Below are 27,847 nucleotides of genomic sequence, written 5' to 3' on the forward strand. Positions count from 1 at the left end.
TCGTGGTACTACAATTTCTTATAAATTATAACTTTTTCCTTCACCCTCTATGCCTTTTAATCTCTATTCTGATTTTCCATTCATTTTGTTACTCCATATTTCATTCTGAATATTTTCTTTAACCCACCAGACAGTTCACTAATTCTCTCATCAGCTGTGTCAACCTGCAGTTAAACCCAGCTATCGAGTTCTTCCAATTTCATCATTAAATTTTCTGATCCAGATGGTCTACTTGGTCTTTTCTTTTATAGTTTCCAAATTTCTCCATCTTGTCCTTTAGTAGCTTCACCAAAGTATGTTATTTTAAATTTCATATCTGATAATTCTAACATCTGGTGCCCTTTTGCGTCTATTTCCATTGTGTTATTTCTGTTGGCTTTTATTCATGTCTCCTGTCTGCATACTTTTTTATTATGCCCTGAATGTTATATTTGCAGAATTCCTTGAATAAGCAACTTGAAACCTTGGGTAGTGATACTGTTTCCTTAGAAGGGATTATATGTTCCTTACCAGCTGCCCGGTGATTCAAGCCTGCTAGGTCACCAGCAAGATAAACTTCCCATTCACCTTTTTCTGCTCCTGAGTGTAATCCTTTTCAGTCCCAACTCCAAGTGAGGGTAGAAGGTAGCAGAACTCTTCTCCACCTTGGTGGGCTTTAGATAATAACCCTTATTGCTCTAACTTCATAGAGTATCAGAACTTTTGCATGACCATTTGACCTTTTGGTATCTTATCTCTAGGAAAAGGGAACAGCAGCCTCAACTCCAGATCACCCTTCTGAACCTTACCCTATCTCTAGATTCTTGGATTTCTTTGCTATTTTGTTCATTTTCTGGACTCTTTAACAGTTTTTGTTTGTTTTCTTGTTTAGTGCAGCTATTCAAAATGACTCAGCAGAAGGACCAGGCCAAGGTATTTTGTCCACCATTATTAAAATTAAAAAGCACTAAAGCATAATTTCCTTCTTTCTTTTTAACCTTCAGTAAGAGGAAACTAGGAAAAACAAAATGCTTTCAAATTCTTTCTATTCCCAAGTGATTCCTCAGTTTACTATTATTTAATCTAAAGTAACCAATGCCAATTTGACCAAATTAATATATTTTAAAGTATTAATTTTAAAAATAGCTATATCAGAATATTAATGTAATTCATTTTCTTCAAAAATCTTAAACTGTGCTTCATAAGCCCAGTTTATCATAGTTGATATAACTATCAAAATATGAGATATAATAATAGGAAAGCTATGAGTTGTTCATTGAAATTATGTTTTAATAAAACGAGTGAAAACAATCTCAAGGCTTGGTGTAACTTTTCAAGTTTTCTTTGTAAAATTCTAAAAATGATTACATAAAGCTATTAGAATAAGAATTATGAATAAAAATTGCTGTTCCTGCCACCATGATGTTTCTTCAATTTTACTATACTCAAATTTTAACCATTTCAAGAAATTCAATTTAAATCAAAAACATATTTTCTGACCAAAAACCGCAGAGGTTGAAGAGGTGGTCATAGAAATGCTTCAATTTAGCATTTGAGATTGAGAAATTGCCTTTCAACCTTTCAAATTCATTCACCATTTAACAAAACATTTGTTTGAACACAAACTATATGTCAAATACATAAGTATATTACTAGGTCCCTTTTTAAAAATATGTTAGGCTCTTGTTCATGTGCTTTGCTGATTTATGTGTCATATTAAACATTAGTGTCTGTAATATAATCAGTGAAAAGAATATTCCCAGTTCTCTATGTAATGTGTCTTTCTACGACAGCCTTGAAATTTAATCCAATGTCTGCATTATCTCCCTCATAAAAAGGGACAAATGCAATTGGTAGTAAATGACATCAACATTCTTTTCTACTCACCCAGCAAAAATTATCACCTATGTTTCAAATGTTTTCTAGCAAGTCTTGAGCTAATTGGAAGGGGAATCTCTACAGCAGGAATGGTTTGAGAAATAGCTAAGAGTGGTAGAAGTAACAGATAAAGTTTCTAGCTTGTCAGAAACACAGATTTAGAAACACAGAAACAAAACCCCTGTTATAAGTGAGAAAACTAAAGTTCAGTGAAAATAAAAGAAATATTTGCAGTCACAGCTACTCAGGACCAATTCAGTTCCACAGTCTATGTCTTCATGATCAATTGTCTTTGTACCATACAATAAAATCAGTAACTTTGATTTTACAGTGATTATCTCCTGAGTGTAATTTTTGTGCATATACAAATAATTTCACATCATTATTTAAAGTGGTAAGTTTTTTTTTTTCCCTATTACATCAGAGAAATAGTGTAATGATTTCTTAAAGCTTGTAATTATTGAGTGGACTCATGATCAAGTGGGGAACTACACTTAGCTCACAAGACTTGTTGGCTGATTTTGAGCACATTTTCTTTTATGTCTTTTTGTCTTCAGATTACAGATTTGATTTGGGAAAGTAAGATAACAAAAGCAAGAACAAAGTGGTGGATTGAAGAATGTCCTCTTGTCCAAGACTTCAGCAAAGTTGCTGTTTTCTACTGCATTCTCCAGTCAGTGTTCCTCAACTCAGGCTGTACAGTGACATATCTAAGAAGTTCCAAGCAATACTGATACATGGACCCCAGCCCCAGTCTGATTTGTTGATCTGGGATAAGTCCTGGGTATGGAGATTTTTTTCTTAAGCTCAATGAGTGATGTTCACATAAAGACAGAACTGAGACTTACTGCTCTGGATGCTGCTCCAGAATCAAAAGGAACAATCTCCATTCACAATGAATCTATTATTCATTGTGGTATGGCCTTCTTTCTCTAAATAAATTACAGACGGTCTGACGCCATTTGATTTCACTCATATGTAGTATGTAGAGAAAATAGACAGATGAGCTAAATAAAACAAAAACAAAATATTTATAAGACTATAAATTTTTTAAATAAAGAAACTAAGAAAATAAAAAACAGAAAAAATTGGCAATGTTCTTATATTCATAAGTAAGTCTGGAATTATTTTTAATTTTTACTATTTCTAGTTAACAAACTCCTTAATTTTTCTCTTGTAAAGAGAGGTTTGACATTTCCTCACATAAAATAATTCCTTTGTTAGAATTATTTTACCAGTGAACTCATTCAAGGATTGGCCCTGAGGTTTCAAACAATCCAGCAAAATCTTAATTATCCAAAAGGAGTTCATGAGACTCCAGGGTCAGATTTCAAGCAAAAAAATCATGTAAGTACAGAGTCTGAAAATTCTAACTTCCAAAAATAATCTCTTCAGCTATTAACTCGGAATCCTTATTTGGGACAAATAAGACAACAACCCAAAAGGGAAATTTTCTAACAATTTGACCAGTTTTGATGCAAAATATCATCATACTTTCACTACTGCCAGAATAACCTTTTAATAGCATTTCTTTCCAAAAGCACAGTTTGCTCAAAAGAGAGATAAATAATGACCATTAAAATTATTTCTTTCTTCTGGTTCTTCGGGTGCAGCAGGCACTAATGACCAAAGTTCAAGCCCAGGAAGCTAGCAGGATTGAAATTTTAGGCCTCACCACCTCTAAGAACACCCAAAACGTACTGTTTGAATGTTGTTAAAGGAAGGTAAACAAAGGTTGGGGCGGGGCTTGAGGAGGGGACACATGTGCCTCATTCACAGGGGAAATTCTCCCTGGTTCCAAAACTTCAATTCCAAGAGTCAAACATCAGGTCCACTGGTCCACTGATCCATGTCACACAAGGTTACCAATAAGCACTCAAATCAAGAAGGTTCTGTCCTGAATACAATGGGGAAGAAACACAGGCTCCTCCCACCCCTACAGTCAGGAGCCCCAGAGCCATCCCCTAGCTTCCTCACTCACTACCCAGCCTTCTGGACAAAAGCAATCTACATTCTGTGCTGAATATTTTTTGCAACTCACTTAGGAGTTTTCAAATAGACCACATATATTTTTGTCTAAAAATTAAAAGATTTTACTATTATGTTGAAAAATGTTTGGCAAGAGGAGGAAGCTGTTTTTGCCTAAACAGATTTTCAGTATCTACACATAAAAATAAAGTAACAAGTGTTTGTTCCTCTCGGTCCCACAACCATTTCACATTTGTAGTTGAAACTATATATCATATAGATGGTACTTAGCTTGGAACTAAGCCATTGTAACTTTATAGGAATAGGATGAAATCTTCAAAGAGACTCAAATTCCTTAAAATCTGCTTGCTAAGTGATTTTTTAGAAGAAAAAGGAAAACAAACTCTTGTCTATGAACAAGATCTCTGAACTCAATTAATTTTTCCCCAAGAATGCTTTTTAGAACAGGCTATCAAGAAAAGTGACTCCTTTCCATTGTTCCTTGACATTCAAATCTCTGTTCACAAGATCCTTACTAAACAAGTCTTTCTTATTATCAGGAGGTGGGGGAAGGGGGAGGGAGGGGGGAGGGGGCGGAGGGTGCGTCTTCACATTTATAAGCGAATAAAATAGCAATTGCACAGAAATCTTGAAAGGTATTTTTGTGACTAAAAGATATTTAAAAAGGAGAACTTAACAATATGGCATCCGTAATAATAAATTAATTTTTACACTTATGGCAATAAACATTTAGTAATATATGGGGGGTGTCATCTGTTTTACTTACATATGAAGTTTTAATCACTGTATTTTTTTCCTCCCCATCACCCATGAAATCCAAATAGTTTTGTGCACACAAAAGCAAAATATAAAATCTTCTATGTTCTTTTGCTGCCACCCTGTGGTGCTGATCAGCAAATGCAGTTATGCAAATTAACGGGAGAGACCCTCGAGTCTTTAAAAAAACCAAAGGCCTGAAAATTCAAATTAACAGTGATAAATTTTGAAAAAGTGGTTACATTATAAAGATTTCCTTTATGTCGCATAGAGATTCATGTAAAAACTTCCCTTGATTGTAGACTCAAGGGAGAAACATACACTTGATTCTTTATAATTTCAGGCTGACTAGCCAATGGCACATGGCAAGTATAAATACTTTACCTTGACAGCTAGGTCTTTAAATTTGGAAAAAAAAGTTATTCGTTAAAATGCTTATTATAATGACGTGGTGGGGATTGAAGGAAGCATGAAATAAAAACTATTTGCAGTTGCATGTAAGTGGATTATAGACTGATGGAAAATATTTTAAATGGTAGTCAATTACCTTCTGGTGAGGGAACTTGCTTCATTACTACAAGAATGCTTTCTATATAAAGAGAATTTTCTTTAAACAGGTTTTACAGGAGGTGGAGAAGGGAGAATCAAAAAGTTAATCAATATAAGGGACTAGATTTTGAGGAATATACCTAGGTGTATCGACTTTATTCTTGAATAGTTTTAAGATGGTTCGAGCTGGAAACAAATTGTCAAACCTGTCCAAAATGGCAATTCGGGATGATTTTACCATCACTCAAGCTAGCAGTAGAGCGCACATTCAGAAATGTGATATGGCTCCAAATCATGCTTACAAGCTGGTGTGGAAATTTAACACGGACACCACATAAACCAAAACTGAGAACAGATTTATAGTGTTTGAAAATTCAGTGTAAGTTCGGCCAATCAGCTAGCAGCACCCATGACTGACCAGGTGCTTTCCTGGGAAGCCTCGATGCAGGTCCTTTGCCCATAATAAAACTTAGAGCAGACAGCAGTAAAGGTGCAGTCTCACTAATTTTATAAACTTGGACAAGGTCTAACCTCTCTGAGCTGCAGTAACCGAGTAAAGAGAAAATAATAGTCACTTCAATCTGCTTGTCTAGATCACAACTGAGATAACTCAAGACCTGGCTCATTCATGTCAAGAACAGGGTGTTAGCTGCCATAAACACACAGACCTCACATATGGACTACGTGTGACATTAACGTAACAATATTCAGAGGAAGGGATGTTTGGAAAACCTGTTTATTCAGTAGTAAATCATTTTTAAAATTGAATAGTCTATAATTGAATTACACATACTAGTACTCAAAAAGCAAACACTAAGCCTGAGTTTCAGCTGTGAAACAAAAATCCAGTAGTATTTTAAGGTACCATTTATTCCGCTGAGTTGACTTGATCTTGACAAAGGGCAAAGATATTTAAAACAATTGATAAAGACATTTAAAACAATTGGTGCACTAGCTTAACACATGTACCCTTCAGTCCTCAGGTCTCCTTCCTTAGTAGTGGGTGCTATAAGTGTGGAAGAGCAGGAAATTACAGGAACTTTTTTTGTGTACAAGAACCTAAAACTGCTCTGAAAAATAAAATTATTAAAAGCTACACGTTGTTGAGCAATTCCTGGTGGGACAATGCGGTAAAGCGCAGCACTAAGAAACTAAAGCCACTTCCGCATGAGTTCACTCCCTGCCCTGGAGGTGACCCACATCGCATGGCAGACCACTCCTGACCCTCCCGCTGCTCCCCTCAGCAGTGTACTGCTCCCCTTGCTGACTCTGGTGAAGCCTCTCACTGGCCCTGCACCTCTGGCCTGTACCCCAGTTCTGTATACATAAATAATCTTACAAAGAAAAAAAAAAAAGCTACACGTTGGAGGTGATGGAATACAAATACACCTCACACAATTATAGCTGAAGATGATGGTTTTAAATGTTTGTGTATTTTTCAAGGCAGTATGTAAGATTTAAGAGAAAAAAAAGCTCAAATAAATTCAATTGTGCTTCTCAAATCACTTCACAAATATTTTATTGTTAATAGAAGCACAGGTGTGGAAGAGTCCAGTATTTTGCCCTGTTAGAACTTTGAAGATATTTTAAAAAGGCTTTCAATTAGCCCCAAAATTTAAGGATCTTAAAGATGCACTTTAAAGTAAAACCCAAAAACTATTTTGAATGAGATGATATAATCACAAATTTTTTAAAATGCGCATCCCAGCTCCATTCCAATTTAACATTAAGAAATTTAAGATTTTCTACATTTCATCAATTAACTTTGAACCTCTCCAAAAAGATACTAGAATTTATAATTAAAATTTTTTAAACTATATCACAAAACCAGTTGCTGTTGCTGACAAGAATGTAGAACAGAAATTCTTGCTCCTTGTTGATGAGAATGCACAACAGTGTGGCCACTTTGGAAAACAATTTGGCAACTGCCTACAAAACTAAAAACTCTTACCTACAATCTAGCAATTGCACTGCTTGGTAATTACCCAAAGGGGTTCAGACTACATTCTCAAACAAAAACCTGCACAGAGAGATCCACAGCAGCTTTTTTCAGAATTTCTAAACTTGAAAATATCCATGATACTCCTCAGTAGATGAATGGGTAAATAAATTGTGGCACATCCAGTCAACAAAATAGTATTCAGCACTAAAAAGAAATGAGCTGTCAAGGCCATGAAAAAATATGGAGGAAAATTAAATGCATATTACTTACGAAGATGATCTGAAAGGGGTACACACTGATTCCAAGTATATGCCATTCTGGAAAAGGCAAAACTATGGAGACAGTACAAAGATCAGTCAACAGGAGAGGGAGGGAAGGGTAAACAGGCAGGTAGAACACAGGATTTTTAGGGCAATGAAATTATACTATGATGATGGATATGTGTCACTAACATCTGTACAAACGCAAGAAATGTATAACACTGAGTGAACACTAATATTATGGACTCTGGGTAATAATGTGTATCAGCAATGGTGCATCAGCTATAACACATGTACCCCTAGGTCCCAGGTGTCCTTAGTGGTGGGTGCTATATGTGTAGAAGATCAGGAAGTCACTGGAACTTCATGAAAATAAAACTGCTCTTAAAAAATAAAACTAAATATATTATTAAAAGTTACACATTGGGGGCCCTCCCTGGTGGCGCAGTGGGTTAAAGCACAGCACTAAGAAGCTAAAGCCACTTCAGCATGAGTTCAACTCCCACCTGCCCCGGGAGGTGACCACATGGCGTGGCAGACCTCTCCTGACACGCCCGCTGCTCCCCTCAGCAGTGTACTTCCTTGATCTGTCTGTTCTGCTCCCCGCTCTGTCTATGGTGAAGCCTCTCGCTGCCCCTGAGCCTCTGGCCTGTATCCTACTTCTGTATGCACAAATAAATTTAAAAAAAAAAAAAAGTTACACATTGGGGCCCTCCCTGGTGGCACAGCAGGTTAAAGCACAGCACTAAGAAACTAAAGCCACTTCAGCAAGAGTTCAATATTCATCCTGAAGGTGACCCACATGGTGTGGCAGACCTCTCCTGACCCCCCCCCACTACTGCTCCCCTCAGCAGTGTACTTCCTCTGTTCTGCTCCCCACTCTGTCTCTGGTGAATCCTCTCACCGCCCCTGCACCACTGGCCTGTACCCCAGTTCTGTATGCATAATTAAATAAATTTTTAAAAAAAGTGTTTCTTTAAAAAAAATTTTTTTAAACATTATGCATTGAAAATGAGGGATTATAGACAAGTATACCTCATACAATTATAGCTGAAGATGGTTTCAAATGTTTCTGTAAATTTCAAGGCAGCACAGTAAGAATTCAGAACACCATGTTAGAATCCGAGAAAATATGTATTAACCTATACATAGTACTCCCCCTTTTAAAAGGATTTAAACACAGATTATACTATTTCCAAAAGCTACTTTAAACATCTCAGTGTTATATATTTAAACTACTTTAAGTTACTTTAAATGCCTACAGAATGAAATTTAATTAAGGCATTTCCAAGTGTCATATATTGAGACAAAATAATGTAGCCAGGTAACTTCAATTAATACCTTGTGTTAAAATAAAGTTTTAAGCAGTGTTGATAATTAAGAGAATATTCAGGCAAGTCCTGATTACTGCTTTTCTACACACTTAAAAAGACAGATAAAGTCAAATTTTCAGTCCTTTAAAATCTAATTTTAATTGTTCTTGGGTCAACTGTTAAAGATTTCACGTTAATTTCTATTATAACTCAGAATGCAATGATCGAGAAAAACAGGTAAGCATGCTTCTTATACTAATTTCCTTTTATGAAAACTAGATGTTTAATAAAGTACCTTTTCCAATTCAGCATTAATCAGACTCAAAGATCACACTTACATTTAATCCTATTGAATATCATTTAGAAGTTTCTGAAAAGCATAGGAAGCAGGTTAGAATCACTTTCACATAAGAATTCTTATTTTCTGGCTGTGTCAGGAATACAACTTGTCTAAAATAAAAATTAAAAGTAAATGCAGCCCAAACTTAGGAATTCTTACATGTCCACACATTTTATATGTGTGAAAAACATTTAATACGACATTTAAGCATTCTATTATTTCCCCATCACTGAGAAAAACATTTAATACGACATTTAAGCATTCTATTATTTCCCCATCACTGAGGTATTTTATTGCCTAACAATTCAAACTTCCATTCAATTCAAAAAAAAAAAATTACAGCATTCACTGGGGTAGCTGATTGCCATACTGCTTCTTTGAACAAAGTTGCTGATCATGGGCCCTCCCTGGTGGCCCAAGGGCTTAAATTGCAGCACTAGGAAGCTATGTGCAGCCATGGAGCTGACCCCACTAAGGCACAGCACAACTCTCCTGTCTTGCTCGCTGCTCCCCTAAGTGTATTTCAGGTGAAATCCACCTGTTGTGCTCCCTACTGTCTATTGTGAATCCTCTCATCCTCCACCCCACATCTCTGGCCTTACCCCAGTTCTTGCATGCATAATTTTTTTTAAGTTTGTTGCTATCAGTGTGACTTATTTCATTTATTTTTACCAAAGAAACCACATATAAGACCAAACTGAAAGGCAAAACCCTGTGCTACCAGTTCACCTTGGCTCTTGTGAGGAGTTAACCACTTTTAAACCATGACTTTAACTTGGATATTGACATCCTAAGAATGAGAATTTAATTAATACTACTCATCCCCTTTCTACTCCCAGTTTTGATGAAAAATTAAAAAGAATATGGCCGCAACTTTACAGCTTAAAGAAACTTAATACCTTGGGTATTAAGTTTCTCTCCATGAAAATGCCTTCCTCTCACCCCAGTGAGAATGGCACATCTTCAAAAAACTAGCAACAACAAATATTGGCGAGGATGTGGAGAAAAAGGAACTCTCCTGCACTGTTGGTGGGAATGCAAACTAGTACAACCACTATGGAAAACTGTTTGGAGGTTCCTCAAACTGCTTAACATGGAGCTTCCCTACAACCCAGCAATCCCACTCCTAGGTATCTACCCAAAAGACACAAAAACACTGATTTAAAAAGATACCTGCACCCCCATGTTTATTGCTGCTTTATTTACAATTGGAAAAACATGGAAGAAGCCCAAATACCCAAAAGTAGATGACTGGATTAAAAAGTTGTGGTACATACACACAATGGAATATTACTCAGCAACCAAAAAAAAGAAACACATGTCTTTTGCAGCAACTTGGATGGAGTGGAAAAGATCATGCTTAGTGAGATAAGCCAGAAAGAGAAAGAAAAATACCGGATGGTTTCACTCATAGCAGGAGTATAATGGACCAGGCGAGAAAATAATAATAATAATGAACAGCCCTATACCAGACATTTGAGGGGATGGAGTGAGGAATGGGATCAAAAACGGGGGGGTAGGGGAATGGAAGTGCACGGGACTATGGTGATGGCACACGGGTGACTTGGTGATGGGAAACCCACGGGGATTACAATTGAGATGAAAAAAAAAATGTACAAAATGATGTAAAAATAAAACTGTTAAATTATTAAAAAAAAAAGGGGGGGGAGGGACCCTCCCTGGTGGCACAGCATGTTAAAGCACAGCTCTAAGAAGCTAAAGTCACTTTAGCATGAGTTCAATCCCTGCCCACCCAGGAGGTGATCCACAAGGCACGCACCACAGGCCACTCCTGACCCGCCCACTGTTCCCTTCAGCAGTGTGCTTCGACAGTTGGCCTGTTCTGCTTCCCACTGTGTCTCTGGTGAATCCTCTCACCATCCCTGCAGGCACTTCTAGCCCGTACCCCAGTTCTGTATGCATAAATAAATAAATCTTAAAAAAAAAAAAAGGAAAACACTACATATTCAGTGGACCCTTAAAGGTCATTCACAAATACTCAAATCACAGATGTTAAAAATCATAAATGTCAAAACCTACAATAATACATATTTTTAGTAATGATTTTTCTTGAGAAAAAATAAGACAAGGAAGTATCAGAAATGGGGAAGCAAGTGATTTCAGTTTAAATAAGTCAAGAACTTATTCACTTTAAGTCAAGAAAAAGCAAAGGTCACCTCGTAAAATATCAGGCTGATACATTTAATTGCCTTTGGGCTATCTATTGCTACTGCCCTAAATCAGATGATTTTATTGTCTTATTTCAATAACTAAACCTCTTTGAACAAGGTCCAAGACAAATGATAGCAAATAACTAGACTGCATTCTTTCTACAATAACATTTTCCAACACAACCTCCCAATAGATAAAGCCACATAACTAGGAATTGAAGGTATTTTCTATTTCTCCTAATCATCTCATTCAAATCATATCACCATGAATTTCCTGAGTATGTGGTTTTAAAATACTGTACTACTATAAACTTTAAATTCTAGCCCCAGATAGGTCTATATTCATTCAGCAAAAGCATCTTGAAATGTAGAATTATCATCTTCAATTTCCTCCAGTCATTTATTGTAGCTGCCAAGCTGAAATGGTGCACCTTCAAGGCAACACTAAACTGACAGCAAATAATAAAAGAGTCTCTTAAATGTTTCATTTATAAAAGCTTATTTTTTTCCCGCCATCAAATTCTGTATACTGAAATATATCACTTTACAAAACTGACGTCTTGCATGCAGTTATTCTGCCATGACACATTTGCTAAACTTCAAGGTTTGTTGTAGGGGAGAGGGGAACAGCTTTCTTTATCCTTCTGCAAACAGATAAGCAATACAGAGCTAGGCTATCTTTGGTTTGGGGGCTTTTACTGGGATAGAGTTAGGTGGGCACAGAATTAAATTAAACCTTGATTGCCAACAGACATCACCAGAGCTATCCCCTTTTCTGGGTAGCTTTACTAATCTTCTGGGCTATATTAAAAATTATGCCAAGAAATAAACTTTCAAAAGGCACATCAAGCCATAGAACAGCTCCAAAGAGTAGTCTCTTGACAGAAAAACAAAACTGCAAATCAAAAACATTCAAAGTATTTTTTTGAAATTTTGTTCACACACAATAGCAAATTAATTATGGAGAGCAAATCTACAGAATTCTACAGTAAAGTTCTATATATTTTTCCCCTTAATATAATTGTTAATGACAACTACATCAAATATGTGAAATAACAAAAATGTGCTTTGTCTCCACAACTGAAGTATTTAGACCAGTATATAGGGAAAAAGAAATGTTTTTTAAATAGTAAAGTACATCCAAATCACATTCATTAAGTAAATTGCTATAGAGGTCATCTGGTAGAAAAGCCACTGAATTTATTTGAGCAAATTTATTAAATAATGCAGTGAAGGAAGATAATCAGGTGGCAACACTTCTTTTTCTTTCCCTTTATATACCTATTTTAGACATTACATAAGGGTTCAGTCACAAGCCAAATTCGTCTCAGTTAACATCACTTGGTTAAAAGCAAGCTCTACCATAAACTGATTGAATTCTTAACGCAACACTTTTTCCAATGAACTACTTAAAAAGTATCTACAATCAATACATTGTCTCTTTTTAAGTATTTCCTATATTTCTTGTCAATTTTAAAAACCTTATTTGGAAATAATACCAACCCTTTTCTAAAAGCTAAGTAGAACAATCTTTTAATCTGCCGGGTATCTTAAAAACCAATCAACTTGACATAACCTCCTAATTCCTGGAATGTAAACCATAATTCAAGCTTCAATTTTCTTCTTAACATATTCTACTTTACTAAAATGAATTCTCATCCTGCAACTATGAACAAGGAGAAAATTGTACTTAAAATATTATTAAAAGACAAAAATCTCATTATTTAGTATTAGATTAATAGTCTATAATTCTAATCTTAAAAGTATCTATAACTATAACCTCTCCAACTTGTTAATTCCCAAAAAGATTAATAAAAGATGTAATTAACTTCTAAACTTAGAGCAGACTGTCATTCGGAATAGACTACGTTACCAATAACTATACCAGTCAAACAGATCAACCCAACATCCTTTATGGTTCTAAGGTTAATGAACACAATTTATCATAAATTTTCCAGTAACTCTGAAAAAAAATGAATGAAAAAAATGGGTACTTTTTGCATAACACTTTTATTTTATTTTCTTAGAATAAAGGCTGGAGTTATCTTATTTGGAACCTAGCACAATATTTGGCAATGCAGATCTCATTAAAATTTTTTGAATAAACAATAAGCAACCCAATGAACTGCTAGTCTTCCACTCCTTACTATGTCCTAATATGTATTTCAATTATACATAATAAAATGGAATGCACGCAAACTTTTTATTTTACCAGTAAAGACTGAAAGAATTATTCACCTAAGAATTTCCAGTTTAACAGAATGCTGAGTTGAAATAAATAACACAAGGCTACACATACATAAACTTGATTTAATAACATTTACTTCTCTCTGGAAGATGTCACTTTTTTAAAAAACTAGAAATTGGAGAGGATGAAGGTGAAAAAAGGAGTAAAAACAACTATAAATGTTCTTTCACTTCAAAAATTGTCTGACATCTGAGCCAAGACTGCATCTATCAGTGACTTCCTCTTCATGCATCATAGAAAGAGTTCAACATATTTTACAAAATCCATTACATTTTAAGACCATTTCCAATATCTGCTACCATAAATCAAAGACTCCATTTATTCAAGGTTACTTATGGAGAATTAATCATGCAGAAAATTTTAACAACTTCTTTTTCAAAAATTATCGTCTTTGGCATTCCTACACATAATAGTGTGGATTCAAAGACAGCACTGAGAACATACAATTAAATTCGTGAACTTAAGACATTTAAAACAGTCTTTAAATATGTCAGATTCTCTGCAACAAACATTCCAGAAAAATAAGTCAGAATATAAACATAACACAATCTCCTTTGAATTACGGCATAAGTGGCATTACATAAGAAAGTTGTTCCAAAACACTTGTATGTACTTGAGATTGCCTCAAAAATTCATAAATTTTCCTATCTCTAATGATTTCTAAAAACTATCTTCCTCTTTTTCAAGACAAATTTACTCAAAGGAGGAAAGTAAATAGGTAAGCTACACATTTACAGCCTTTATTGATAAGGGTGCAGCCATTACACCAAAATTCAGCCATCAATATACAATCTCATTTCCCATCTTAATGAGAAAATATATTACTTTAAATGGAATACAGAGGCAAAGTGCCAAGAATTAAATAACCTTAAAAGTTTTAATTTCACAGTTCAAATATCAAAAAAGCAGTAAATTCCCAAAACATGAAAACATGATGAACTAAATAGAAAAAGACATTTAAGTCCATTTAAGTCATTTCATTCTTATTATATAGTGAAAACATGTACTTATAACTTCAGTATTTAGCAAACTTCATTAAGTTTAAAATATTCATTTAAGCTAGACAAATGTTTAACAAAGAACATTTAACTTAAATTCCATAGTTGCCTATAAAATGGTACTTATGAAGATTGACCTGCATGAGGAAATGTCTCATCAAGATCGATGGTAAAATACAAATATAAAACACACCACAATGCTTAAAATCTTCATAGTGTTTTATATGAAAATCAGTAAAAATAACTTAGATCTTTCTAGGGAAAAATTATCAAAGTTTAAAATGTAAATTTACATATGAATTCAATTAGAAATATATTTAAACCTGCCACATAATCATCGATTTTGTGGAAAACAGTAACAACACAAAAATGACGCACTTTTTGAATATGTGTACATCAAAACCAAAAGGTTAATTTTTGCTTTTCCCTTTATTGGCAACTTTTGATGCATTTTTAGGTTTTGGCTCCCAGAGGGCATTTTTTACAAATCTTGAAGCTGCACCTTTATCCAGTTTGCCAGCTTTTTTCTTGTCTGTTATCTCCTTGACTCTGTTCATGTATACTCTGATTCTTTCCTTAAAAATAAAAAAAAAAGCAATAGATTTACTAAGCTGTTCACTACCACTAAGTTTTATTATACTGCACCTCAGTGAAATTCAATAGCTATGTATTTATTGCCTATTGAGTGATGCTAGCAAATACAACTGAAAAGGATACACAACACATACCCCACAGTCTCCTGTAGTTCAGCCTTGACAAAGTCATTTCAGAAGTGTTTTCAGTGTTTTAAAACAGTAAGAACTAGACTAAGACATCACTATAGAGATAAACATTAAATTGTTTATATGTGCTTTTTTATTTTAGCATTAACCTAAATACATATATTAACTCCTATGCATCTGAAGTTTATATTCTAAAACAAAGTTTTCATATACTTGCAACCTACAGGAAACAGATGAAGCAGTACTTAATTTTTAATATTACCACCTAGCATCACAATTCAAATAAACAGTAAATATACAAAATCTTTTATTCCATTTCATAGTTTTGACTGACAAGCAAACTCATTTTTTTAGTGAAATATACAGTCCTAAACAGACTGCAAGGTAAGAATGTAATAGGCTGCCATACCACTTTGAATTTTCTGAGACCATTAATCAGAATAAAGTATAGTCTATTCTATACTTCAGTTGGGGAAATAAAGGTGATGAGAACCATAAAATAGCAAATAAATGATCACTGATTAAAATCAAGTTTCATTAATCAAAATAGCTGTATAAACATAAACAAAACATAAACAGAAAAATACAGAAACTCACAATATCTTAACTGTAAAACTCTGCTCAAAACCCTCCCTCTATTTTCTCCCAGAGTGAAACTGAAGTACACACACTCACTCACCCCAACCCTGCCTGGAATGATCTTTCCTCAACCATCCACACAATCACTACCTCTCTTTTTTCCAGTGTGGTCAAATGTTAATCTTATTATAGGCACAGTCTTTACCATTTAAAATAACAATCCTACCTAGTGCTCTAAACTCCCTTACCCTGATCTATATATTTTTCCCTATAACATTTAACTTCCTAACATACTATATGTTCACATATGTTTATTCTTGTTTGCTTTGTTATATTTACTATTTGTCTTCCTCCACAAAGTAGTCTGATAACTATCACAAGGTTAGGGATATTTATCAGCTTTAATCACTGAGAAATCATCTTGGAATGACTTGGAAATGATGTCTGGTCCTCAATAGACACTCAAATATTTGTTGAATGAATAAACTGATTTCAATTTATTGAAATAATTTCAATGCCTATGTCTAGCAAATAGGTTTCCTATCACACATTAATGCTATGCTCAATTAGTCTGTCACAGAGACAAAAAAGAGGAATAGATTTTTGTGTGCTTTTATTTGCCAACCCTTGTTCAGAATATGAATGTGAACTGGGTTTTGAGAAAGATGACATGATTTTACCCTTTTCCAATCAAGAAATCAAGTATTAATACTTCAAATAACTTTGTTTTAAAGGGAAAGAAGAATTTTATAGCTATAAAGTCTGTTTTAAAAAGTTAAAAACAGATGACACAATGCACACTTAACATTTAAAGTCAGTATCTCTGCTTAAATCAGATTTGTGTATCATATAGCTGTCTTTTTGCTTTAAGTATCTTTCACAATTTCTGTATTTAAAATAAATTCATTTCCCCCCAGGAACTTTGAAAGAGAAGGATGTCTTAGTATGTTAAAAAAAAATGAAGACAACAGGTATGGTTTACTCTTTTTTTTAAAAAAAAATGCCCAATGTATGTAAATAATATACATATCAACTATCATAAGGCTTGAGAATAACAGTGTCAAGTGCATTACACATATGTATTTATCTAATATTTTATAAACACAATGAATAAATTTATTAATATTCTTATTCATAAAGGCAAGTCAAGAAGGTAACCATACGTATGATTTCTAATTTTTCTCTTTCAAATTGAATGATTTAATTTTTGAAGTCAGCAAAAACTCCAAGATACCAGACCTTATATACTGTACTTATACATCTAAATGGAATACAAAGACAAACCTAAAAGATTTATTACAGGTTGTAAATATGTCACTAATGCAGAATTACTGGACAGTACACATACAACTGGTGCCAAAAAAGCTTTTAGCTTTGTTGCTGAACGGGATTCTTTACTGCTGAGAAAATGAATTAATGGAGGAATTGAAAAGGTGGGGGAGAAACTTTCCCGTCTTTGCTAGTAAATCAACCAGAATATACTTTTAAGAATTGTATAAGAGTTTAAAATAAGGGAAAAAAAAATGGTAGTGGGGGGTGGAGATTGTAGAGATGAACAGGATTTCAAGAATTTATCGGAAAAATTAAAGGAAGTATAAATAATTGCTAGAATCATAGCATTTTCCCACTCAAAGTTTTATATAATAAATAGAACACCAATTCTCTAACAAAGGTAAGAGAAAAAAAAACTAAAGACATGAAGAAATTTAGCTCACTTTCAGAACTTCAGCTGTGAATAATTTTGTTCTCTACAATTAGTATGATAAAAGTACTTAAACTTTAGTAGGTAATTTAAACTTTAGAAAAATACAACAAACAAGCATGCAACATAAAAAATTCATTGAAATCTTACCAATTCCTGCTTCACTGGATGTTCCTTAGGATTAACTCCCTGAGTAGCCAAATAAACTATAAGAGAAAGATTGCATAGAGTAAAATGGTATATATAGTAATGAGGAGAATTAATTTTAAAAACTCTAGTTACCACAAAGAAACGTAACACAAATGATTAAATAATTTCTCATTATTTAATTTCTCTATATATTAAGTTTATTTGTGGTTCACAGGAACCTTATTTAAAAGAATTAGGTAACTATTAAAAATTACCACAAAAAATAATTTCATATAAACTGCTAGCATTTAAAAAATAAATCATTTGACACTAGAAATAATTTGTTTTCTAATTAATTCCAAAGTCACATACATACCCCAAAACATTGAATTTAATGTGTAAGCAGAAACTAAATCCACTTTCGCTTGTTCAAGTGGGTCCAACTATTAAGGAGAAAGAGAAAAGGAAATACACACAAACTTTGAGTACCACCAATAATATTTTAAACTCTGACCAAACATAATGTATCAAAGAAATGGTTTCCCCCATCCCTACTTCCTATAATCCAATAACCAATGATCTGGATATAGTTTGCAAAAATAAGTTTTGTTTACCAGTGAGTGATTTCTGCCCACAAATTTTCACTTCAGGGTACCATCTTTAGTTAGACAAGGAATGTATACAATCTAGGAAAAATTCTTTTGAATTATTTTAATTTCAGGAGTCATAATCTGGGCTTTGTATGTCAAAAGTAATTTACCAATATAAACAGTGTACATGATGCATTTATGTATAAGAAGCAGGCTAAAATGCTTAGGCAATACCAAAGACAGAAGAAACATAATGAGATTTGTTTTAGACTGTCAAAGTCAATTTAGTGTTTTTGTCTTACAGGACTTCCAGAAACTCTGATAACATCACTGTAATACTTAAAAGCTCAAAGATAGAGTATGTCAAAAAAAATGCTGTGAGTGCTTCTTTGTTCCAAAACCAAGTCAAAATGAAAATATTGTTAGGAAATGCTTTCCAATGTTGCGGAGTTTTGTTTTGCTCCCCTAAAACTACCCAATCACTTATAAAATTGAAAGGGAGAAAAGCACAGAGTATTAGTCTATTTCTTCTCTTTTATGTTTCATAACAGCACTCTGATATGTGAATTATTTTTTAAAACTCCATTTTTAAAATACCTTTTGCAGTAACTCATTTCTAGAAACAGACATCATGGTCTTCAGCATGTCATCCACGCCACCAATGGAATTCTCAAATGTTGATAAATATTCATGAATTTCTACTGGATAGTCTTCATTAATTTCTTCACCTGACATTATGGCCAACTGAAAAAGAAATAAAATCTTAGAATTCATTTTACAAAGAGATTGCTACTTAGTTTACAAAAAAAATCAATAGGTCATATCATGAACTTCAAAAATGCCATGAGAGTTAAAATCTGAACATAATTAAACAAATCTTTTGAGACTATAGGACAACTATCCAACTACCCAAGTCTACTAATGTTATACAAATCAAACCCTCAATCCTTTTCTAAAGCTGTGACCACCAAACATGAGATAACAATAATTCAAATCCTACATTTAGAAAATTTGTTTATATTAAAGAGCAACCAACACAATACTTGCTGAAAACCAACTTATACTTGCTGAAAAAAAATGACAAGCAAAGGAATTACAATTTTAAAATACCTTCAGCAACAACTCATTTCTAGAAACTGACATCGTGGTCTTTAACATATCTTCCACACCAACAATGGAATCCTTTTTTTTGAACCTTCCAAATTTATATGTTGATCCAGCAGCACAGTATATTAAATTTAAAAAATTAGAAATTCTAGGTCTGAAATAAGATTACTTCTCACTAAAATCTTTTTCAAATCTAAATATATTCTTTAAGCTTCTTTAAAATATTAATAAGAAATTCAAAGAATTCATAAATCACATAAAGTCTATAAGCAGAAAAGAGGAATTCCTACTTGGGAGAAATAAACTATGGTTTTCATTTAGAATACAGTATATCCTGACAGCCCATTTTTTTTTAAATTCACATTTATATCTTAATATTAATATCTACATAAGAAAAAGCAAAATCTATGTGAATGTACTTAATATGGCAACTAAGACCGAATTCAGAAACAATTCCAGGTCATGTACCATCTTTATTTAGATTTAATTTTTTCTTATCAGCTAAAAAACAATTCTTCCATTACATAGCTAAAGAGAACAGCAAGAAAGTATAACATAGCAAATAGAAATAAATTATAAAGAGGTGTGGGCTCTCCATCGGGCTTGATCTCTGACTTTGTCACCTTAGGTAATCTATCACTGAGTCTCTCTGGACCCAAAAAACCCTCATTCATTAAAGAAGGCAGTAGACCTAATGATTTGTAAATTCCCTTCTAGTCCGAATGGTTATAATTGTGTCTTTTAAGGCTTAGTAGTACTACTTGAATAGTCATAATATATCAACATTTCTATTCAACAAGTCTACTGCAAGGAGACATGTAATTTCATTTAAAAAAAAGTGTTATAATTGTATCTTTTAAGGCTTAGTAGTACTACTTGAATAGTCATAATATATCAACATTTCTATTCAACAAGTCTACTGCAAGGAGACATGTGATTTCATTTAAAAAAAAAAAAGTGAAGCCCATCTATCACTACTTACACTATGACATTATTGCCCAACTATGGAGTGGCCAGTAATTATAAAAAGGACTACAAAAAAAGAAAATCAAACAGGAAAGAACTGCTACTTGCTAGTCATAAGGCTAGCTGAAAATATATATATTTGCCTCTCATCCCTCCCAAAATTGTTCCAAATAACAGAAACATAGGAATATGTTCATAGCAATGGGGAAACCCAGAGAGGAGCAGATCCCCAGCAGACCTCAAAAGCAAAAATTGTTGTAAGCTAAAGAATAAATGGGTCAGATTGATAGGAAACAGCCAAGGCGCCTGCAATCCTTTATAAACAAAACATAAGAATCATCTAGGAATAACACCCAGTTAGTAAGAGTTGAGCCATTAAGGTTGGAAACAACTAAACCCACATCTGTGAAAGACAATAGCAGCATCTGCTGCCTAGATAAAGTGTAAGTACAAGGGATATAATGCAAATACAGAAAACTTAAGTTTTTCTTTTCTTGAGGCAGAATTTTAAACCTATAAATGTGAAAATCTGGATGGAAGAATGAAATTCTATTAAGAAAAAAAAATCACCAAAATTAACCTAAAAAAAAGTCCATCAACCAAACAGACCATTACTCACAGAAATACAATAGTTAAAAATCCACTCTTCAAAATGTCTTCAAGCACAGAATATTTTATCGGTGATTTCTTTCAAATTTTCAAGTAAAGTTAACTCCTATGGTATTTAACCATTTAAGAACAAAGTGATGGAAAATCTACTTATTTCATAAATTAGATAAAAATAATCTCCAGATGAATTTTAAAAATACATCAATGTTAAAAGATTACATAAAGTATTTACACAATCCAAATGTAACCCAAAAATTATAAAAGAAAGTAACTGACAGACTACTAAATAAAAATTTAAAATCATCTATATGGAAGTACACCAAAAGCAAAGTTAAAAGGAAAAAAAAAGAAATTATTTGCTAAATAAAACAAAGAATGATAGAGAATGCCTACAAAACTGTATAACAAATTAAAATAATGAAGCCCTCAGCTATCAAATTGGTAATAACTCTGAATATCAGTGAAGGCTAGTATCAGCAAGCATACATTACAGGTGAAATCGGTAAACTGGCAGAGTTTTTAAATACATGTACACTTCGACTCAGCAACTCCCTTTCAGAATCTAGCCTGCAAAAATCCTTGTAAAAAGTCATCACTTAACAACAAGGACATATTCTTTTTTTATTCCATTATTTTATTCACACTTCCTCAGATGTATAACACACATCTGTTCTAATATAAATCAGTTTGTTCACCACCAAAGGACCTATAATCCTCCATCATAGTCTATTTGCATTATAATCGATAGCATGAGTTCTACAGTCAGGTTTCTAGGGTTTATTTTGGTTTAGTTTTTCTGTTGCTTTGCTTTGTTTTTCTATATTCCACATGAGTTAAAGTTATCCAGTATTTGCTTTCTCCTCCTGATTTATTTTTCTTGGCATAACTATCTCCAGTTCCATCTATGTTGTCACAAATGGGAAGATTTCATCTTTTTTAATAGCTAAATGTTCCACTGTGTATCTTCTTCTTCTTAATCCACTCATCTGTTTCCATATCTTGGCTATCGTCAGTAGCGCTGCAATGAACATAGGTGAGCATATAGCCTTCATATTTGTGTTTTTGCATCATTCAGATGGATACTAGGAGTGGGACTGCTGGATGGTAAGGGAGATCTACTTTTTTTTAATTTTGAGAACCCTCCACATTCTTCCACAGGGGCTGCCCCAGTCCACTTATATATTCACACCAATAGTGTATGAAGGTATCTTTTTCCTCCAAATACTTGCTAACACTTTGTTTCTGGTCTTTTTGATATGGGCCATTCTCATAGGCGTCTGGTATTGGTAATTAGTTTACTGTGGTTTTGATTTGCAGTCATAGGTGGTCATTTGATGTGCATTTTGTCATGTGTATGTCTTATCTGGATAAGTGTCTAGTTAGCTTTCTGCAGTTTTTAAAAGGGCTGTTTTCTCTTTGTTGAGTTTTAGCAATGGGGATATCCATTCTAAGAAAAGCACATGTTAAGTGATTCTGTCATTATAAGCATGCGACACAGCCCTGGATGGTACAGATTAACACCAGTAGGTAATATGGCAGAACCTAATAGAACTACCTTCTTGCATACTGCCCCTCAGTGACCAAAACACTAAGCAACACATGACTCCATGCATATAAATTTATGTTTGCATGCTTCATACTTGTCTCTGAATTTCCCCCACTTTCTCTTGGATCAATTTTTCCCTCTGTTGATTCATTACCTTGAGCTTAAAATATTTTATTTCTCCATCTAAGACCAGAATAAAATGAAATATTTTGACATCATATCTCCATTTAGCTCAAGTCCTATTTCCTACCTCCATTTTAGAACAAACACCCCAAAAGATGTGTTCACATTAACAAACACTCCCAATTCATCCCTTTCATTCTTTCTTGAATCTACTACAATCAGGTTCCCTCCTTCTCACTCAAAATTGCTCTTTCCCAGGTTACCCATACAACCACACTGACAAATCCAAAAATTTTCAGTTCTCACCATTTGGCATTGTTGACTCCCCTTGTCTTCAGGACATCACATTTATTTGGTTCCCCTCCTACCTGACTGGACGATTCTAGGTGCCTTTTGGTGCACTCATCTCACCTGCCCCATCTCTCACCTATGAAGTGCCCCAGGGCTATTCTTGATTTGCTTTTCTTCTCTAATTTCTCCCCAGGTGAACTAGGAGTTTAAACTACATTAACAAACTGATGACTTGAGGTTTCTAACTCCAGCCCTAACCTCCCCAATGATCTCCAAATTTCTATTTCCAACTGCTTCCTTAATACCTCTGGTAGGATGTTAATATTAAATCTCAAAATAGAGCCCAAAGCCAAATTCCTAATCTTACCTAAGAAGTCTTCCCTGTCTCATTTCCAACATTCATATCTAAAACTGCTGAGTGGTTCTTAACTCCTCTCTCACCCTATCTTTAAAACATACTTAGTTTCTAACCATACCCTCCCACCTCTTCTGCCAACATCCTGGTCCAAGTCAGTCCAAGTCATTATGTTCTGCCCAGACTCTAATAACCTCCTCAGTGGCCTTGCTTCCAGTCCACTACTTTATTAAGAAAACAGAATGACCATTCCAAATCTTAGATTATGCCACATACCTGCTCAAAAACTCAAAAACTCCCAAATTGGTCATCTGACTCAAGAGTAAAAGACAATTGCTTAAAAGCCCAACAACGGGTACTTGGTTGACCATCTCTCCTCCCATTTTATCCCTTGTTCATTTCACCCCAGCCACACAGGACTGAGCTCTTCCTCCATCACCTCACAGCTTTTGTACCTCTCCCCTCCTCAAAAAGTTCTGTTCCTCTCCTCCCATACCAATAATTGCTGAGTTCTTTACTTCAACTTCCCCAAATTTCTTCTCAAATGTTACCAACTAGTAAATCTTTCCTGACCACCCAATTTTAAAACACTCATGCCCCCTCACTTCCAGTACTCCTACCTTCTCTTACAGTCCTCAATAGCACATGACAATATTTTATTCATTGATTGTCCACCTCCAAAAGAAGGTAATTACATGAGAGCAGAAATTATAGGTTTTTGTTCACTAGCACTACCTGGCAATCAATAAGCATTTGTTGAATGAGTAGTCTGTAACAAATTACTGGAAAAAATGAAATTATTCATCAAAGATAAATGAAATAGCATATCCATCCAAGAGCAAATTAAAAATAATTCTTTATAATAACACACAATGAAGAGTGGTGAAGAAAAAAGCTACAGAATATGGGCCCTCCCTGGGTTGCAGCGGGTTAAAGCACAGCCTAAGAAGAGAAAGCTACTTCAACATGAATTCCATCCCCGCTCTGGAGGTGACCCAATGGCACAGCAGACCTCTCCTGACCCTGCCCACTGCTCCCCTCAGCAGTGTACTTCAGTAGTCAGCCTGTTCTGCTCCCCACTTTGTCTCTGGTGAATTCTCTCACCATTCCTGCATCTCTGGCCTGTACCCCAGTTCTGTATGTATAAGTAAATCTTTAAAAAACAAAACAAAAAGCCACAGAATATGGTATATAACATTTAACATATCTAACACGTGTCATTTATTTTAAAATATCTATAAAGACAAATAGGTAGAAAAAGATATGGGAAGAAACATCCAAAAAGTAGAAATTTCTCTGAGAAGAGTCAGGGAATAGAGAACAGAATAAAGAAAACAGATTTATTGTTCTAACTCTTCACTGTTTATACTTTGTTCTTAAAAAAAAAAGTTTTAGACTATGGTGATGGCACATGGGTGAAATGGTAGTGGGAAGTCCACAGGGATTACAACTGAGATGGAGAAAGGCACAAAATGATGTGAAAATAAATTGCAATAAAATAAATAAATTTTAGTAAAAAACAATCATTAGATCCTCCCTGGTGATGCAGGGGTTAAAGTCTCAGAGCTATCAAGATATCATCTACCATTTCATCTGCCATTTCAGCAGACCTCTTCTGTCTTGCTAGCTGCTCCCTTCAGCAGTATATTTCAGATCTGCCTGTTCTGTTCCCCACTGTCTCTGGTGAATCCTCTCACTCCCACACCTCTATCGTACACCCCAGTTCTTATATGCATAAATAAAAATAAATCTTTTCTAAAATCATTACATTTAAAAAAAGGTACACTATTAAAGTAAAAAAAAATAGCACAAAAGACTTACTTTAATGATGACAATTTTATCCATCCAATTTTTCTATTAGAAAATACTTTCCCTCTCCAGTATCATGATGGGTTCTTTCCTGCAATTATTCTTGTCCCATCCCTACACCCCAATAAACAAGTACTTATTTATTGTTATAATGGGTTAGGGTGAACACTAAAAGCAAGTAAGAATAATTACCCGCATTAAATCTGAACTAAACCACTTCCCTTTTTCCTAACTAAAAAATCAAGGCAAAGCAGACTAAAAATTGTAAGCAGTGTTCAATACTAAAAATGCCGCCATTCATATTACTTCTAAATTTTTCATAGGCAGTTCCTTCCACAGGAAAAGCAGCAAGAGGAAGTTACAAACCTTCTATCCCCTTTGCTACCTGAATCCCAGGATCAAACAGTGAATGCCTGGTACTAGCAGCAATAGTAAATACTGAACCCCACAGACCATAAGCCAGGCCCTATTCAGAGAATTCCAATAAAAAGACATTTTTGAAGGAAAGAAATCTGAACATGAATTGTGTATTAATGACACTAAGAAATTACTGATAATTTTGTCAGCTTTAAAAAATGACATATTTAAATAAGTGGTCCTATCATTTAAGGGCAGATACTAAAGTACACAGAGAAAAATTCTGTATTTCTTGAATTTGAATATTAAAAAAGCTATCCTGTATGGATAAACTACACCTTGAGAACAAAGATAAGCACATATATACATGATTTCTATAAGTGAAATTAGAAGCTATATCACAAACTAATATTTAGAATACAATTCATTCATAAATTGGAAGATAGCTAAATAGAAAACAATCTAGAATACTTAACACTCAAATAAATCTCCTTTCAATTACAAATATAACTAGGGAAGAGGTACTGGGTGTCCACCAAATCTGGGATAGTTGCTGAACAAAGCTTATAAAAATAAGACAGCGCTATGTCCTTAAATGAGGTTTGCATTACCAACAAAGGCTGACATTCCAGTGTTTAATTATTTCAGAATGTCACTTTATTTCTTAAAAACAATCCATATGCTTTATTTCTCTAGAAAAATATATGCATATGAAAACAAATGAAGCAACAAGCCAAGTCTAAAGTCAAATAAAAAACTGGGAGAGAGATTTACAACATAAGACAGATAAAAAGAGGCTTCACAAACCAACTTTAAGAATAAAAAATACCTACCAACCAAAAGAAAAATAAACAAAGAAAATCTGAAATACACAAAGGAATCCATATAACCAATAAGCACAAAGAAAACTACTCAATCTTATTAATAATTAAAGAAACATAAATCACCAAAACAAGATGCTATTTTCATCTGCCAAACAACCAAAAATTATAGATTGATAGTACTTAATAGAGGCAAAGATGAGCAAAACAGCCCCTCATTCACGAATAGAAGTATAAACTAAGCACTTTTAAAGCAATTTTTCAAATTTGTGTATGTAAAAATTTTCTGACCCCACAACTTTTGTTCTCAAAATGCTTATTTTCACACAAGATAATGTTGAAGAACATCCACTGAAACACTTCTAAAACACTGAACCTCTGGGGCTTCCCTGGTGGAACAGGAGGTTAAAGTCTCAGAACTAGGAAGCTATCACCAGCCACTGCTGCATGAGTGGGCCAGACAGCAGAACTCTCCTGTCCCACCCCCTGCTTCCCTCAGCAGTATGTTTCAGTGGCACTTCCTGTTCTGCTCCCCACTCTTGTCTCTGGTGAATCCTCTCATGCCACGCCCCCTCCCACCTCTGGCCTATACCCCAATTCTTGAATACATAAATAAATAAAAATAAATCTTTAAAAATGAATTCTGAACAATGATGGGAACAATGATGCTCATTCAAAAATTACTCTCCAACAGTAAAAAGTATGAAATAAAGTTTAGACATAATTGAACAAAAATAAAAACCATATAAAATACAGCACACTTGTATATATTGTTAAATACAAATATGTGAGTAGGGAGGGTATAACTGTGCATGCATGTAGTTTTCTTAATACAAAAGAAGTTAAATATGATTACTTCTAGAAAAGGAAAAATGAGGTTAGGAAGCACATTTTATGTTCTCAGAATGATGATTTTTTTAAACAAGAATATATAACATGATAATAATATGTAATGAAATTTTAATTATCTGAATTTTTTTAATTCCCAATGATAAAGGTAAGTTGTATATTAGGACCCACTAAATGAGGGCATCTCCAGTGGCCTGCAAAAGATTGTCAAAGAAACCTAACATACACCAATCAAAATCCTCCAACTTCGCTTTAGCTACCCTACCTTACCCTACAAAATAAAACCTGCTACTCTAAACTCGGAAATCCCTGACCTCCCAGCTAATGATGACTTGTTTCAGTAATACCACTTCCATCCTCTGTAGTAAGCTCTTGTCCAGTCATCCCTCAGGAAGATACAAGATTACTTAAATGTCTTATTTTTGTCATTTGACAACAAATATTCCATAAACGACAGGGCATGCCCCATGTTTTTGTCTAGAAATAATCAAATAATAACACAAACATAAAATTACAGTAATGATGTGGAGAAATTTATGGTGTTAACGAGACTGTATGACTAATGTTATATGACAGTCTGAGAGGGAAAAGGGAATGATAAAATGTCATTTGCCCCTACTGACCAGCTATAATCAAACTTACATTGTTTAGCTCTATTATAATCAAAGCATTCTATGAATATATTCCTTCCCCTATATCTAAATTTTTTTTAAAGATTTATGTATTTGTGCATACAGAACTGGGTACAGGCCAGCAGAGGCTCAGGGGCGGTGAGAGGCTTCACCAGAGACTGAGTGGGGAACAGAACAGGCAGATCGACGAAGTACACTGCTGAGGGGAGCAGCAGGCGGATCAGGAGAGGTCTGCCG

At 34.3% G+C, this 27,847-nt stretch overlaps 1 protein-coding gene across 3 annotated transcripts in view; it reads right to left on the minus strand.

Moving 5' to 3' along the window:
- Positions 1 to 13,168: 13,168 nt before the first annotated feature.
- The window catches only part of C1D (C1D nuclear receptor corepressor), an 18,686-nt gene continuing 4,007 nt past the window's right edge, over positions 13,169 to 27,847 (minus strand). For 2 of the 3 annotated variants that reach the window (XM_012731455.1, XM_012731456.1), the window contains exons 2-5: positions 18,743 to 18,889; positions 17,932 to 17,998; positions 17,577 to 17,632; positions 13,169 to 14,998 (exon numbers count right to left, since the gene is read on the minus strand). In XM_012731455.1, the coding sequence (XP_012586909.1) occupies positions 14,834 to 14,998; positions 17,577 to 17,632; positions 17,932 to 17,998; positions 18,743 to 18,880 (426 nt within the window). In that variant the 5' untranslated portion in view covers positions 18,881 to 18,889 and the 3' untranslated portion in view covers positions 13,169 to 14,833. Of the gene's footprint in view, positions 14,999 to 17,576; positions 17,633 to 17,931; positions 17,999 to 18,742; positions 18,890 to 22,802; positions 22,986 to 27,847 lie in introns of those variants that run through there. The other variant, XM_004691465.2, reaches the window with a different exon arrangement.

The sequence above is a fragment of the Condylura cristata genome, unplaced genomic scaffold, assembly GCF_000260355.1.
Source record: "Condylura cristata isolate star-nosed mole 26May11 unplaced genomic scaffold, ConCri1.0 scaffold00031, whole genome shotgun sequence".
Lineage (NCBI taxonomy): Eukaryota > Metazoa > Chordata > Mammalia > Eulipotyphla > Talpidae > Condylura > Condylura cristata.